This window comes from Pseudorasbora parva, chromosome 11, assembly GCF_024679245.1.
Source record: "Pseudorasbora parva isolate DD20220531a chromosome 11, ASM2467924v1, whole genome shotgun sequence".
Classification (NCBI taxonomy): domain Eukaryota; kingdom Metazoa; phylum Chordata; class Actinopteri; order Cypriniformes; family Gobionidae; genus Pseudorasbora; species Pseudorasbora parva.
This window is the reverse complement of record NC_090182.1, coordinates 12,222,978-12,239,713: the sequence shown is the minus strand read 5'-3', so window position 1 is coordinate 12,239,713 and position 16,736 is coordinate 12,222,978. Positions and strand designations below refer to the sequence as shown.

General features: G+C 38.6%; 1 protein-coding gene across 1 annotated transcript in view; it reads right to left on the bottom strand.

The window, feature by feature from the left end:
• The window catches only part of col23a1a (collagen type XXIII alpha 1 chain a), a 186,401-nt gene that overhangs the window by 52,736 nt on the left and 116,929 nt on the right, over nt 1–16,736 (bottom strand). Inside the window, exons 3-5 of the mRNA XM_067457099.1 lie at nt 12,072–12,116; nt 8,560–8,567; nt 6,333–6,359 (exon numbers count right to left, since the gene is read on the bottom strand). Of these exons, the coding sequence (XP_067313200.1) occupies nt 6,333–6,359; nt 8,560–8,567; nt 12,072–12,116 (80 nt within the window). The remainder of the gene's footprint in view (nt 1–6,332; nt 6,360–8,559; nt 8,568–12,071; nt 12,117–16,736) is intronic.

Here is a 16,736-nt window from a genome sequence, read left to right as displayed (position 1 = left end):
GACACTGCAGTGGATAACGGACAGATAACGGGATAACGGACATGCGATGCAAACCCAGGTTTCCTTTTTCTGCATGAAAGAAACCCAAGAGCCACAATCTCATCCCTTTGTGATTCTACAGGGAGAGACGAATCCTCATCTGGATCCAATGTCCATGAAGTCTCCACATCTCTCTGTTCTCCTTTCTCGGAAAGGAATATCGTTTATTGGACTGCTTTACGCTTCAAGTACATGGAAATACTTTGGGATATGTGACATTTCTCTCCCACTGGCCCGCCAAGAAGGTAGTTCCTGGATTTTAAAAAAAAGAAACACTACCATGTCAAGAACATTTATAAAAAGTCACATTTTGACTCTTTGATGTTCAGTGACAAGAATTATGATGCTTTTTATTTTAGGTAAACTAGATTTTCTAAAGAAAATTAAAGTGGTGTATGCATGCGGCTGTGCAACTGGATATTTCTTAACTGGCAATCTCCTTCAGTAACTCAAATATGTAACCTACTCTTCTTACAGTTTGTTTTGGACAAATCCAAAAGGATCTATAATGAAAGGGATAGAGCCAATGACAGTCTCGTGAGAGCCGTTCTCTCGGCTGCGTCTGCATGTAATACAGTCTGTTTACGATACTGCTAATCAAATCACGGCCTCAAATGAGCACCGACAGCATGTGGGCACCACCTGAGCGTATAAGAACAATGGCGAGGCATTTACGCACATGTTGCGCTCATATATGCGAGTAACATTAACCCAGCATACTTAGAGTCCAGGTAGATCCAGGTTAATTCTGTTCTGTATCAAACGTATTTGCGTGCGCTTCCTGTTTGGCTCCTGTTGCTCGTCAGCTAAACTCCTCAGGCTTAGTGTAACAGTGTAAATTATATTTACGTGAAATCATCTGCTTTTTGTCATTAATAATCCTCGCCATATGACGCAAGTTAACACAAACTGTCTGTCAAACCAGTTTACAAAAGTAGAACAATCACGCTGTGAGGGAGTAAAGGGGATTGTTTAAAAGTTGGTGAATGCTTCTATTGCTGGTGAATGGAGTGAAATCACTAGCGTATGTTTCACAGTTGCTAGCCGAAAGCATTTCGAGATTGCGTTGTAAACCGTAAAGGATGTGGATTTGGGGCGAGTTCACACAAGCACCTGTCACACTGTTCCAGATGAGGCTTGGCAGATGCTAATGGACATGCTGCATTTAAGGAAATATGATCCAGTCACACATAGTAGAGTAGTCACCTAATCTACTATTGAGCTCAGTGAGCTTCAGCTTCATGCTAAACTAAATGTCAGACTGTCAGTGTGCCTCTGTGTTTTTGAAAATATATGCATCAGGGACGTGCACAATAACTAAACGCTTAAACAGGAATTTTGCAACCGACTATTCTAACATTACGGCCGGAAAAATTGCAAGAAATTCATGACCATACAGTATTTAAGCATATTCTTTTCGTTAGGGTGTTGCTATAGCAACTGTTCAAGTGTCATTCATGTTTCTCAATTAATTCAATATAAAATGTCATACTGTATTGGTTTTGTCTATCATAACCAGTAGTACAACAATATAAGCAAGGTTATTTGTTAGCTATATAAAGGAATTATATGAAATTATTTTGTTTTCTGCTGCAGATATATATGTTTCCAAATTTAACATTAACATGGCAGTAGCAAATTTAAACATTGCCTTTGTAAAAATATAAATCAAAACATTAAAGGCGTCATATAATGCCCTTTTTGTACAAGTTAATATGATTCTTTAGTGTCTAAATGAAAACCTCGTAATATACTTTAATTAAAAATTTGCATTAGTATTGTTTTACCTGGTCAAAAACAGCTCGGTTTTTACCAAGCCATTTCAGTGCATGCGACTTTAATGCTAATGAGCTTTGCTCACCCCGCCCCTCTGCCTGACATGTTGCCGTGACAACATTTGAGGGGAAAGAATGGTCACGGGAGTCTCTGAGGACACATCTGTGCAACGCTACCAATTTGAACCGGAGTCGGATCCCGAAACACGAGATGACAGCCCCAACAAAATTCGACAGTTCAAGGCTCAAACTGGACATTTCTGAATGGTTGGGTAAGGTTACTTTGATCTATTTTGTATGCACTGGCAGAGTAATGTTAGCATAGTTAGTTACAAATGCTATGTGTTTACTGATGTAAGTTATATGTTAGTTTATTGACAGATTGATGTTACAGCTAATGCCAATAAAAAAAATTTTCAGGTACATATAGGCTTGTCAGTGATGCTTAACGTTATCTATGCAGTGTAATAAATGTTACACCATGATTTTTTTTGACAGTAACAAACACTGCTATAAACCATCTACAAAAGTAAGCTTAGTGTAATGTTACCACATTAACTTTCTCACCAGCAGTGAGAATAACACAATAGTTAAAGGTCCCATTCTTTGCGCGTTTTTCGAAGCTTTGATTATGTTTACAGTGTGCAATATAACATGAGTTCATGTTTCGCATGTAAAAAAACCACAGTATTTTTCACACAATTTACTTATCTGTACAGCGCTGTTTCCTCTGTCCTAAAAACGGCCTGATGATTTCCTTGTTCTATGAAGTCCCTCCTTCAGAAATACGTAACGAGTTCTGATTGGGCCAGCGCTTCCCGTGTTATGATTGGACAGCAGCTTAGTGCACTTTGCCCTGAAAGGTCCCGCCTCTTACCATAACGGAGAGATGCCCCCTTTTTTGCGTGTTCTTGTGGGCGGAGGGTTAGTCAACAAACAGTTCTAGTGGCATCATTACATCCCTGCACTTCCTGCTGTAGTCCAAACCGGCCGTTCGCTGTAGGCTTTGAAAGGGAATTTCTGTTAAATAAAATATCTCGCTTGGCATTGAACTTTGAGCTTTATAATTTTACAGGTATTATTTATGCTCTACCAGCAACATTACACACTAACTAAAGTTTGAAAGATGGAATCGGGAAGAACGGGACCTTTAACAAACAGTTTGTAAAAACACAATAACCATACCATGTTTTTTATTATAAACGTGGGATTATGAATTATATTAAGAACGTCATACATAGAAAGCATGACGTAATGTAATTTACCCTGTAAACTTTAGCCGCATTCATTGTGAAGCATGCAAGCGTTTCAAACTACACTCACTTCTGGAAGTGCAGCAGGAACACGAATAGTTGGTAACTTAACAATCCTTTATTCAGGAGCAGCTTCTTAGCAAAATCTGCTTTACACTAACCCTTGTTCAGGGGAATATTCCCTTCGAAAACAAAACTCAGCCACTGCATGCGTCTTTAGCGGTTCAGATTTAGGAACATCAAAATGACTGCTGTGTTCGTTATTATACCTAAGAACAGAACACCACAATCGCTAAGACGCCATTCTGCTCCAGCGCATAAACAATGGTGGACTATGATGAAAGCTCGCTCAGGGCAGGTCTGAGGTGAAACGCTGCTGTCAATCAACAGTCATGGGAGGGGCGTGTGTGAGGTCACATGATCGAACGGCTTGATGTGAGACAAGGAAAAACCTATAAGGAGATTTAAAAAAACACTGGATGTATTTTTATCACTATAAAATGGTTGTGTACAGGCACTGCCAACACACATTTCCATACAATCAGCTTGTAAAAGAACATGTACCATTAAATGAACCCTTTAAGGGCCTTATTTTAACAATATAAGCACATGGTCTAAAGCGCACAGCACAGGCACAATGACGGGAAAAAAACAGTTGGCGCGCCAGATGCATGGTATAAAAAGGGTTGTCTCTATTCTCTCAATAAGTACCCTAATGGGTGTGTTTTGGGCGTAACATGCAAGCGGAATTTGCGAGCGTTAAAGACTGAACACTTCTCTGGGGAAGAATTATTTTATTTTGTAATAGGCCTATTTAAAATGTCTGTGTTGCTGCGCATGAGTGTGTGTGCGTGTGTGTGTGTGTGTGTGTACGTGCGTTGTGCACCCACCTATAGGCGAATATTACTAACACGCGCTTTAAATAACAAAAAAACTATTGCGCCATTGACTTTAGACCAGGTTTTTGTTGGTCAATGGCACAGTCATTTTCAGTTGCCTCAAAATAGCAACATGCCAACAATGCGCCTGAACACACCTCATTTTCAGACCAGCACGCCCATGAGTGCGCATTTGCTATTTAAACAATGCGCGCTGGACATGAAAATGATAACTACCGGTATTACAGGCAGAAACTAGCAAAAACAATTGTGTCGTGCCTGGTATATGATAGGGCCCTAAATGTGCAAAGAAAAAAGGAAGACGTTTCAAGTCAACTAGCAGCAGCATCATTTAATCGACTAATCTCGCACATCTCTATTGTACATAGGGTTACATTTCATTTTTTTTGACAAAATATAGAATTCCCAATGCAACAAAATGTAAATAAGATATTATATATAATATATTAGATTGTTTGATAGGTGAAATATGCTTTAAGCAGGCTCTAATCGCTAGTCATTTTTCATATTAAAAAATTTACTGCACTATTTTATAATCGAATCTTCTCTAATCTTGACAAAATATTGTTGGTTTGAGGCTCAAAATTCCACATTTGACGACATTTTCAATTTTCAATTTGACTTATTTTTTGATATAAATGATGAACGCCAAATGTGGTGACCGAAATGTATTTAATTGTGAATTACATTTAATTCAACAAGTTAATCTATGATTTTAAAAATAATAATAATAATAAATGAACAGGATGATTTTCATTACTTTAAACAGTAATGAGAATTTTTTTTAAATTCTGCATAATTTACATAAAAATACCTATTGTCAAGTCCAAATAATGTAAAATAATTAAAAATAAAAACATATATTTCACTTCTTTTGATTTTAGGGTGAAATATGACCCAAACATTTCTTTGTTTCAAGAATGAGTGTGTGTAGCATGTACACACACACACACACACACACACACACACACACACACACACACACACACACGTCTATAATTAGCCACAGACGTTTCCCGGCAGACCTACAAATCTGGGAAAACCATGAGTACCTCTGATACTAATTTGCTGGGCATGACTGACCCAGCCTGGCACAGACTGTTATCTAGAGGCTGATCGTACTGCAGATACGCCATGGCATATCAGTACAAACATTACTCTGATTTTAGAGGAGATAATAGGTGGAGAGGCAGGAAGTGGTAATGTAATAAATAAATATCTGCAGAATAATTGGCTAAAGAGGAACAAAAAGGCTTATTCAAAACTCCCAGACAAACACATTCTCTATTGAACTCGTACTTCACGCCGCGAGGTGAGTAAGGCTTGTGAACTAAACAGCTCTTGATATTTGGAGCCAAACCAACCAAACCAAGGGGTCCACAATTATAAAACCCAGACAAAACAAGGTAGAATGCCTCATTCACTTTGTGACTAACCACAATCTGACCCCGGGTTCACCTTGACATGTTCCAGAACAGCCTGTTGCTTATCATTCCTCTGTCTGCTGTTCTACCGACAGCCACTAGAGGCCACCACACCACTTCTATAGTAGAATATACAATCATACCAATTCAATAAGAAAACTGTTTGGAACCCAAGAATTGATCTCTACATAAACATGTATATGAAAAAAAAAAATATGTATATAAACTGACTGTTGATTGTTTGACTGGGTCTTGTTTCATAAATTAAATACAAGATGCAATTATGAGTCACAGTTTACCAAGCAAATGTATTTTCATTTGAACACAATGGAGCTACTCTAATCAACGTCCAGTTATTAGAAAACAACCATCAGATGTGTGTTGTACTTTAACAGATCGGAGCACATCTGCCCATATGTCACAGTTCACATGTGATGTTTTGTCTACGCCCAATTCATTTTAAAACGCCCGACTGCTTTCCCAGTACTTTCCATTTCAGGGTTCAAGAAACCAGGAAATTATAAACTAAAAGTCCTAAGTGTCTCTGGCCTGCTGTCCCGGACACAGGTTTAGCCAAGGGGATGAATCTATAGCCGTTTTAAACAGAGAAACACTATTACCAACGTAATTGAGCCCAGAAGCGCTTTCGTTCTTTCCAGGAAACCCAGCATCATTATCGTTCCATGTTGCAGAAATACAAGCAAAAAGGTTCTTCATCATAGATTTCTCAGTAGAAGACTTACACTACTAATACTTCTCTTGCTGTGTAATTCATGTTCCCTTTAAAAGATATTTAATATATATTCTGAGCTGCACAGATAGTGAGACAGAAAAGAGAAAATTGATATCAACAGCAAGTGAGCTGGAGGTGATTGAAGCAATAAAGGAATGAAAAAGATGGAGAAGACAAGAAAGAAGCTAGATAATTTAAAGAACATTTACCGGATAACCGTCCCGCCCAGGTTTGCCCTGTACAGAGAAAAATTAGGTATGATAAATAGAATTTAAAAAAAAAAAAATCTCAAGGTTCCAAACAGGGATTTTCACAGTGATGCCAAAAAAATGTGGTTGCACAAAGCACCTTTCAGTTTTTATCGTTGTCTAATGTTTCTAAGAAGAACTATTGGTACCACTTTATTTTATAGTGTCCATTACATAGGGTTACATGTATTTACTATAGTAATAACAGTACATTACGGTCAATTACATGCAACTAACCCTCAACCAATTTGATCGGTTTGAGTGAGAAACTAAACAGTATTTATTATATATATATTTTTTACCTCTACTGCACCATGTCCAGCAGCCTGGAGCGCGGGATCTCTTCCGGTGTGTAAGGTCTGTCTATGATTTGGCGCCGGAAGTGATCGCACACTCAAGGCTGTTACACACATAGTGGTGCATTAGAGGTAAAAAAAATATATAAAAATACTGTTTGGATTCTTGTACAAACAGATCGTTTCATGTCTTAAGACATCAATGTGTCACCACAAGCCGCTGGGTTTAATTTGGATTTGTCTGTGCATGTATTTTTTTTACTCTCATAGATTTTGTTACCATTATACGACTGACAGACGGTTGGACAACGGTTGGAGTTAAAAATCTTAATTTGTGTTCTACTGAAGAACCAAAGTCACCTTTATTTGGGATGCCCTGGGGGTAAACAATGTTGGGTAAACTGTCCTTTTAAATATATAAATACACTGTAACAATGTCACCTTACAAAAAGGGTTAACTTTATTTTAAGGTGTCTGTGTTACAGTGTAATTATATAGTTCCATACTGAGTAATAATAATGAACTATATAGGGTTAGGTTTAGGATCGGGGTTTGGTTTAAGGTTAGTTCTTTAGTTAACACTGAAGTATTAGCATGTAACAAGGATACGGTAAAATAAAGTGTTACCAAATAAAGTTTAACCATTCATTTGAATAATCTAAAGAGGCTTTTAACATTATAAAAGAGCTTTTTTTGAGAGTGTAAAATGATGACAGTTTTCATGTCCATGTTCAGTTTAACGGGGGAAAAATAAAATACATATTGGTTACACTTTATTTTAAGGTGTCCATGTTACAGTGTAATTATACATTTAAGTACTAAGTAATATTAATTAACAACATGTTCTTAGGATTAGGGGTTGGTTTAGGGTTAGTTGCATGTAATTATGCATAATTTATAGTTATTACTATAGTAACTGCATGTACGTATGTTCTTCAAGTGCTGGTTAATCAGAATAGTTTTGGTATAAATTTACAATGACACTGAATGAAAAAAATATTCAGGTAGTTTTAGATAAATTTTAGTTTATAACCTAAACTTACCTACATTTTTTTTTAATGAATTTTGAACCATTCAGAACTTAAATAACATACGTACACGTTTTAATTACTTCAATAGAGAAACAGTTTTAACTGTCAGTAAATTTCTGTTGTTATTAGTCAGATCAACAGCACTTTGCAGAATTATACATTAACATTTCAAGTGTTTTAGGGTTTCTTCACATTGCAGTAGACTTCTGAGTAAATACATCGGTTGGACCTCTGCTCTTCCAGAAACTGTATGTGAAAGTTAGCAAACCAACCTAAACTGTTGAGATTTTGAACGCAGTCACATAATTTGACATCTGAAAACATTAAACAGATCAATGAAATCTTCATGACAGCCTGCTAAAATACGGATTTAGAAGCCACATATCTTCTTAAAACAGGGTGTTGACATCTTGATTTTAACCTAAATCTAAAGCAGGTGTCAGACAGACTGCAACCTGTTGTTAGACTCTTACACTTTTGCTGGATCTTCAAGAAGCTGACCTGCTATTCAGAAAAATATTTAACTTATTAAATATTTAAAATATTTATTTAACAATTTTTTTAACTTAACTTTTTTTAACTTTATTATTATTATTCAAATTTTTTTATCATTCTAAAATCTCAGAAGGACCGGAAATGCATGTTTTGTTTTTTTTGTTTTTTGCCTCAGATGTGAAGATTGTGATAGAAATTGCAAATATTCCCAAATTTTCTGAATTTCAGAAGCTGAAACCTCCCAGAACTTGAAGGCAGGTTCTCTGCTTTTATGACTCACCCTGCAAACCTTTTGTCAGCCTTACCACAATACAGAGCTCATATCTGCTGCATGTCATTAATTTGGAGTGAGGACGGGGTACTTACTGGGGGTCCTGAAAAATAAAGGAAAAACAACAAAGAGACGTTTAAAACAAAGTCAAATGCCCCTTTCACATTCCTTTGAACTTAAATGATAACATAAATACACTTTCACTCTTTTAACAAAATGTTTCCTGCTACAAAATGGCACAGAAATGTATGTCAGGTAAGTGTTATGATCCTCAGAGGAGACAAAGAGGCTTAAGGTTTTAAGAGACACACTGAAGTTTTATGAGGCAGAAAGTTGTTGGTATTTACTCACGTCTAGACGCTGACAGAACTCACTGCTCTTAAGAATTTAAAGTAAAAGTTCACTCAGCACAGTCAAGCTCTAATCATTATGAAAGAAACAGCTTCACCATTTGGAAAGCATTTACCCACGCTATACAATATGTTCTAAGAAAGTTCTGCTAATGTGACCCTGAAGTTATTAAAGCGTTATTTTTTCTGTATGTTCTCTTAACGTTCAAAACATCCAGTTTTTTTTTTCTTGGTTATGCAAACATTAGGAAACGTTCATTAGGATACGTATACAAACGTATCATTCTTCAAACATTATGGGAAAGTTACTTTTGCATACTAAAACACATTTAAATAATGTAAGCCCAACTAAAACGTTTCAGAAAAAAATTGTCCAAGAACGATGTATAAATAATGTTTTTGTGCTAACGTTTTGAAAACATTATTATTTAAGATCACATAACTTTGAAGCAACATTCTATTAATGGTAGAACGTTTCTTCATATATTTGAGAGAACATCCCTTACAAGAAACAAGTATACGTTTATTTTATTTAGTATAATTAAGTAAAGTTTAAGTATTTTTTATGCTTTTGGAGTAATAAATGGTTTAAAGTGGTTTCAATACTTGGGACTAAATTGGCCCACTTTTTAGTGTATGAAAGTGTATTTTGAAGTACTTTAAGTGTAACAACAGTAAACTTTGAGTTTAAGAAAATTAAAAATACATTTTGCATTTGTACTGCAACTACTACAAGTGAATATATAGATATACCGATAGTTTAGTTTTTAAATATGTTTTAGTTTATTAAAGTACACTTTGAAGTATACTTTTAGATTAGTAGTTTTATACTGCAAGTTCTTTAAGTGAACTTAACATATAGTTTACTATTTTTATATATTCTTTTTGCATATTTACATTTACGCTTTTATCCAAATCGACTTACATTGCATTTTTTTAAGGTACACATTTTTTTTGTCAATTCTTGCTTTCCCAATTCTTGTGCCATTTTTTATATGAACTTTAAGTAGATTTAAAGTAAATTCCTACACACAGAGAAAAAGGGTGTCAAAATTGTACCTTTAGGGGTACAACAGCTTATCGCTGGGGCAGTACCCTCAAAAGGACAACTTTGTACCTTTTTTACTCCTAAAAATTGAATATTAGTATACTAATATTCTAAAGGTATACCTTTTGAGTACAAATGCGTACCTTAAAGTACTACTATGAATCTTTTTGTGGTAAAAATGGTACAAATTTGTCCTTTTGAGGGTACTGCCCCAGCGACAAGCTTTTGTAAAGGTAAATTTTGTACCTTTTTAAAGGTACAATTTTGACACCCTTTTTCTCTGTGTGTATGTACCAGTGGACTATACACAAAGTCACATCCTCAGAACTATAACTATATAACAACCTGTCCTCCAAAAAAATACGACTCTATTGGTCGTTTTTTAAGCACCTTATTACGACCTATATTTAGGTTTTAAAGTCATGCGCCCTCTAGCTGGCGTAAAAATAATGACAGTGTCGTGTTACGTCTGACGTCATGAAATGACATATGACTGTCGTTACCAATCAAAATGCGTATTCATTTTAATGCAATGTGTGGACTTTTTACCACCATTTGTCATATTTCCATTTAGCAAAAATATTTTTTTAAATTTACAACTACACCCACCCCATCCCTAAACCTACCCCGTGATTTATAGGGCATACACACTTTATGAGCACATGTGTTCCCTGGGATCGAACACACGATCGCATGATCAAATGTTGTTGTATGGTGCAATGTTTTATCAACTGAGCTATGCAAAACCTGAAATGTTAAGCAGATAAAAGGGAAGAATGCTTTAAAATGAAAGTGTGCTGCTGTCAATAGTAGCACAACTTTAGAAAACGCTCCTGGGCATTGTATTTAATTAATTAAAATATTGTCGATTGGGGTGCATCTTTAGTAAACGCTCCCATGGGTCGTATTTCAAGGAAGTGACAAACGACCTATAGGCGTGTTGGTTGGAGGACATGTTGCTATATAACTAACTATATTTTCTTTAGAAATCAATATTTTCAAGCTAATTTATTGTATAGGATGCCTAAACTTAAAATTATGTTTAAAAAAAGTATTTAATAGGCTAATCAATCAAAAGAGTAAACACAACTACAAGCCAATTGAGGTTGAGTAAATCATAGGCTAATTTTCATTTTTGGGTGAACTATCCCTTTAAAAGAAGTACACTACACTTCAATAAACTTATTTTAGGACTTACCAGAATGTTAGTTAATGTCCTGAGAATTTTCCCCTTTTTTGGACAAGTACAAGATGGTAAAAGTGAAATGAAAGAGCTTGAATGTGTGTGTGCTTTATGGAGATTCCCGAGGACATCAAAATTGTTTAGTAAAAAGGTTGATCTTTAAATTGATGAGGGTTCTAATTGAACAAACGCTTTTTAACGATTGAATTATAATGGACGCATGCGACCTGCCTAATGTTTGCGCTGATTATGCTAAATATCTTCCAGCTTTCCAACCACATTTTCTCTTTCACACTCTAGAGAAACAAACAGACTGTTGTGCAACAGAGCACCTCCTCCATCCATTTCCCCACATTCGACTCTTCCCGCCCACATTACGACCCAAACTACAACAAGCAGGCACAGCTAAACAGAAACACATCTAGCAGACTTAGTGACAAAATGACCCACTATCTCTATGTAAATAAAGTGTTCTGCCAGTGTTTGAAGTTCCTCTCCCAGGGCAGCGGAGCTGGAACAAGTTTGAGAAACAGATGTAAAGAATTGTCATCCTGTCCAAATGCCAGTTGAATGGGAACACCGCAGTCCCAGATTTAATCAGATCTGGTCAGGAGGTGAATATAGGTTCTGCTGTACACATTATCTTGAGTTCATGGATGTTTTCAGGCAAGACATTATCTGGACACCTTCTTAAACTTCACAAGCTGTACTGATGGCTTCTACAGATAGTGACGCGGCAATGAATAATTCTGAATCATTTTGAATCTGGGCCCTTGAGAGCTACATGTGTCTCCCACACAGCTCACTTAGAAATACATCCGCATCTTTATTTGTATGGCCGAGTCATCATCAGTCTGAGTTTAATACCTCTGAATCATCTGAGGGTCGGTGACTCAAAACCACATGCAATGAGGCTTTCCTCTCTGTCACATCTAATGATTATGAAGTAAGCAGTCTTGTAACAATGTTTATTGACAGGCTCTAGACGTCAAGCGCAGGAAACATAAATGAAGAGATCGCACTCACCAGGGTCACCTCTTCTGCCCATCCGTCCACGTTTTCCAGGAGGACCTGAAGTCAAAAGAGGTATAGAAGGACTTGATAAATATCTTTCATAAATGCATTTTGGAATTAATTTGAGTACATTTCTGAGTCATTACAGAGGTTTCTGAACACATGGATTTATTAAAATGATCTTCCGAACAGATGTTTGTAGAATCTTGTGTGAACGCTGTCACGGTTTAAGTCCAACAATGATGAAGAAGGTAGAAATTACATCAGTCTTTATTAAACATAAGCCAACAACTCGAAAACAGTGTGTATTGCACAAACAATACCCATGGTGATGAATTAAATAATGAACAGATGTGCTAATTAAATGAATATCCATGGTTTGATTTGGCGGGAAAAGGAAAGCAAAGGAACACAGGCAAAGGTTATTAAACAGACTGATAGAAAACAAAACAGAAACTAAGCATAACTATGACAAATGCTGAGCTGAAATAATAATGAGCATAGTTTAAAAGATATATTGCATTATGATATATATCGCATTAAGTTTCACCAAAAAAATGTATACTTTAGTATTTTAGATTTTCAACGACAATAAAAAAATTCAGACCCACTTTATATTGGGTAAACCTTAAACTGACCCACACCACCACACCTGTCCCTAACTTTACCCTTAAACTGACCCACACCACCACACCTGTCCCTAACTTTACCCTTAAACTGACCCACACCACCACACCTGTCCCTAACATTACCCTTAAACTGACCCACACCACCACACCTGTCCCTAACTTTACCCTTAAACTGACCCACACCACCACACCTGTCCCTAACTCTACCCTTAAACTGACCCACACCACCACACCTGTCCCTAACTTTACCCTTAAACTGACCCACACCACCACACCTGTCCCTAACTTTACCCTTAAACTTACCCACACCACCACACCTGTCCCTAACTTTACCCTTAAACTGACCCACACCACCACACCTGCCCCTAACTTTACCCTTAAACTCACCCACACCACCACACCTGTTCCTAACTTTACCCTTAAACTCACCCACACCACCACAACTGCCCCTAACTTTACCCTTAAACTGACCCACACCACCACACCTGTCCCTAACTTTACCCTTAAACTTACCCACACCACCACAACTGCCCCTAACTTTACCCTTAAACTGACCCATACCACCACACCTGTCCCTAACTTTACCCTTAAACTGACCCACACCACCACACCTGTCCCTAACTTTACCCTTAAACTTACCCACACCACCACACCTGTCCCTAACTTTACCCTTAAACTGACCCACACCACCACACCTGTCCCTAACTTTACCCTTAAACTGACCCACACCACCACACCTGTCCCTAACTTTACCCTTAAACTTACCCACACCACCACACCTGTCCCTAACTTTACCCTTAAACTGACCCACACCACCACACCTGTCCCTAACTTTACCCTTAAACTGACCCACACCACCACACCTGTCCCTAACTTTACCCTTAAACTGACCCACACCACCACACCTGTCCCTAACTTTACCCTTAAACTGACCCATAAACCACACCTGACCCTAACTTTACCCTTAAACTGACCCATACCACCACACCTGTCCCTAACTTTACCCTTAAACTGACCACACCACGACACCTGCCCCTAACTTTACCCTTAAACTGACCCATACCACCACACCTGACCCTAACTTTACCCTTAAACTTACCCACACCACCACACCCGACCCTAACTTTACCCTTAAACTGACCCACACCACCACACCTGACCCTAACTTTACCCTTAAACTGGCCCACACCCCCACACCTGTCCCTAATTTAACCCTTAAACTGACCCACACCACCACACCTGACCCTAACTTTACCCTTAAACTGACCCACACCACCACACCTGTCCCTAACTTTACCCTTAAACTGACCCACACCACCACACCTGTCCCTAACTTTACCCTTAAACTGACCCACACCACCACACCTGTCCCTAACTTTACCCTTAAACTGACCCACACCACCACACCTGTCCCTAACTTTACCCTTAAACTGACCCACACCACCACACCTGACCCTAACTTTACCCTTAAACTGACCCACACCACCACACCTGTCCCTAACTTTACCCTTAAACTGACCCACACCACCACACCTGTCCCTAACTTTACCCTTAAACTGACCCACACCACCACACCTGTCCCTAACTTTACCCTTAAACTGACCCGCACCACCACACCTGTCCCTAACTCTACCCTTAAACTGACCCACACCACCTCACCTGTCCCTAACTCTACCCTTAAACTGACCCACACCACCACACCTGTCCCTAACTTTACCCTTAAACTGACCCACACCACCACACCTGTCCCTAACTTTACCCTTAAACTGACCCACACCACCACACCTGTCCCTAACTTTACCCTTAAACTGACCCACACCACCACACCTGACCCTAACTTTACCCTTAAACTGACCCACACCACCACACCTGTCCCTAACTCTACCCTTAAACTGACCCACACCCCCACACCTGTCCCTAACTTTACCCTTAAACTGACCCACACCACCACACCTGTCCCTAGCTTTACCCTTAAACTGACCCACACCACCACACCTGTCCCTAACTCTACCCTTAAACTCACCCACACCACCACACCTGTCCCTAACTCTACCCTTAAACTCACCCACACCACCACACCTGTCCCTAACTCTACCCTTAAACTGACCCACACCACCACACCTGTCCCTAACTTTACCCTTAAACTGACCCACACCACCACACCTGTCCCTAACTTTACCCTTAAACTGACCCACACCACCACACCTGTCCCTAACTTTACCCTTAAACTGACCCACACCACCACAGCTGTCCCTAACTCTACCCTTAAACTCACCCACACCACCACACCTGTCCCTAACTCTACCCTTAAACTGACCCACACCACCACACCTGTCCCTAACTTTACCCTTAAACTGACCCACACCACCACACCTGTCCCTAACTTTACCCTTAAACTGACCCACACCACCACACCTGTCCCTAACTTTACCCTTAAACTGACCCACACCACCACACCTGTCCCTAACTTTACCCGTATCCCACATCAATATCAGCAAATGTGTTTTTGTAATACAATATTAACATAATAAGCACACTGTATTGTTGCTTTAGTTTCTTTTTGGTAAATATTCTCTCTCTCTCTCTCTCTCTCTCTCTCTCTCTCTCTCTCTCTCTCTCTCTCTCTCTCTCTCTCTCTCTCTCTCTCTCTCTCTCTCTCTCTCTCTCTCTCTCTCTCTCTCTCTCTCTCTCTTGAGTGGAATACGATCTGTACATTCCAAGAGATTTTCATGAGATTCACGCTAACAAAAGCCAGCCAAATGGCAGTGACTTGACCTTGGCAGTAGAAAGGTGTAAAAAAAAGGACTACATGTGTGATGCAGAAACCAGGACCCTTTGAATTTAAACTATGGAAACGATCAGGATTAGGCGCAAATCCATTGTTCACGCATTAATGCAGATGAAGTATGCATATCTGCGCCTGAGGCATCTAGGGACGTCGCATCACTTCCTGTTCTTGTATATGTAAGTCAGAATAAAACAGCCGAGGGCATACCTCCCAGACGGTAGCCAGGTCCCCCTCCTTCCCTCCTCTCTGTTCCTCTGGTTAACCGATTAACCCCCTCCTTCTCTCCATCCCCTGGGCACTAAATCACTTCAATCAACCTTTTTTCCCTCCCTTCTTTAGGTACTGTGAAATAGAAACCATACCTGAGCGAGGCAGGAGAGGGGGATGCTGGGATGCTAACGAGCTCGGGTCGCAGACTCACTCTTCTTGTTGGCATTATTGTTATTGTTCTAGGCTAATCAACCCCTGCTGGTTTACCCCCTATTAGAAAGATTGTCAAGAAAGAGTCTCATGGTTTCACTTTCCTGCTGTGGTTCACTTTACTAAATCTAGTGCATCCAGTATCCTTACAGGAATGTTCAAGGTTCAGTGTTCAAACTTAAACTCTATTGCATCTGTGACATGCAGTCCATTACCACAGGAAATACGTTCTACATGTCTCTCAGTTATTTAAAAAAAAATGTTTTTTTTAAAGATTTATCATTTTATTAGGATAGGACAGTGAGTAGAAAGGAATTGGAAGAGAGCAAGGTGGGACAGGATCGGGAAAGGTCAGAACCTAAACCATCACTCGAGTTACCCACAAGGCTATCAGTGCTGACGACTATCTATAAATCTATAAATCAAAATGTTTATTGCATGTATGAATGGAGAAGGTTCAGCACCCATGGCTCTATTGCCTATAGATGCATTGCTAAAAATGGATTTTGGTAATTTTTCATCCACTGACAAAGTTGAAATCCTGTATGGCTAGCACATTTCTCATAATGCTTACACGTTAGGTCTGTAGATGTAGATGGATAAACTTAAACATATCTAGTTTTGTCTCAACTTAATTTAATTTTGTTCAGTCAACCTAATATATTTAAAACTGAAGTTTACTTAATTAATTTTTGTTAAAAGTACATTAAATATATGTGCTGACATGGCAGTGGATCTGTAGTTCCCAGCATGCTTTGCAAGGGACTGCTAGGAGAGTAAATTTAGGGATTAAAGTGCTGTTTTATGTGTTTTTCAGTAAAGGGAAAGTTTTCAGTTGTT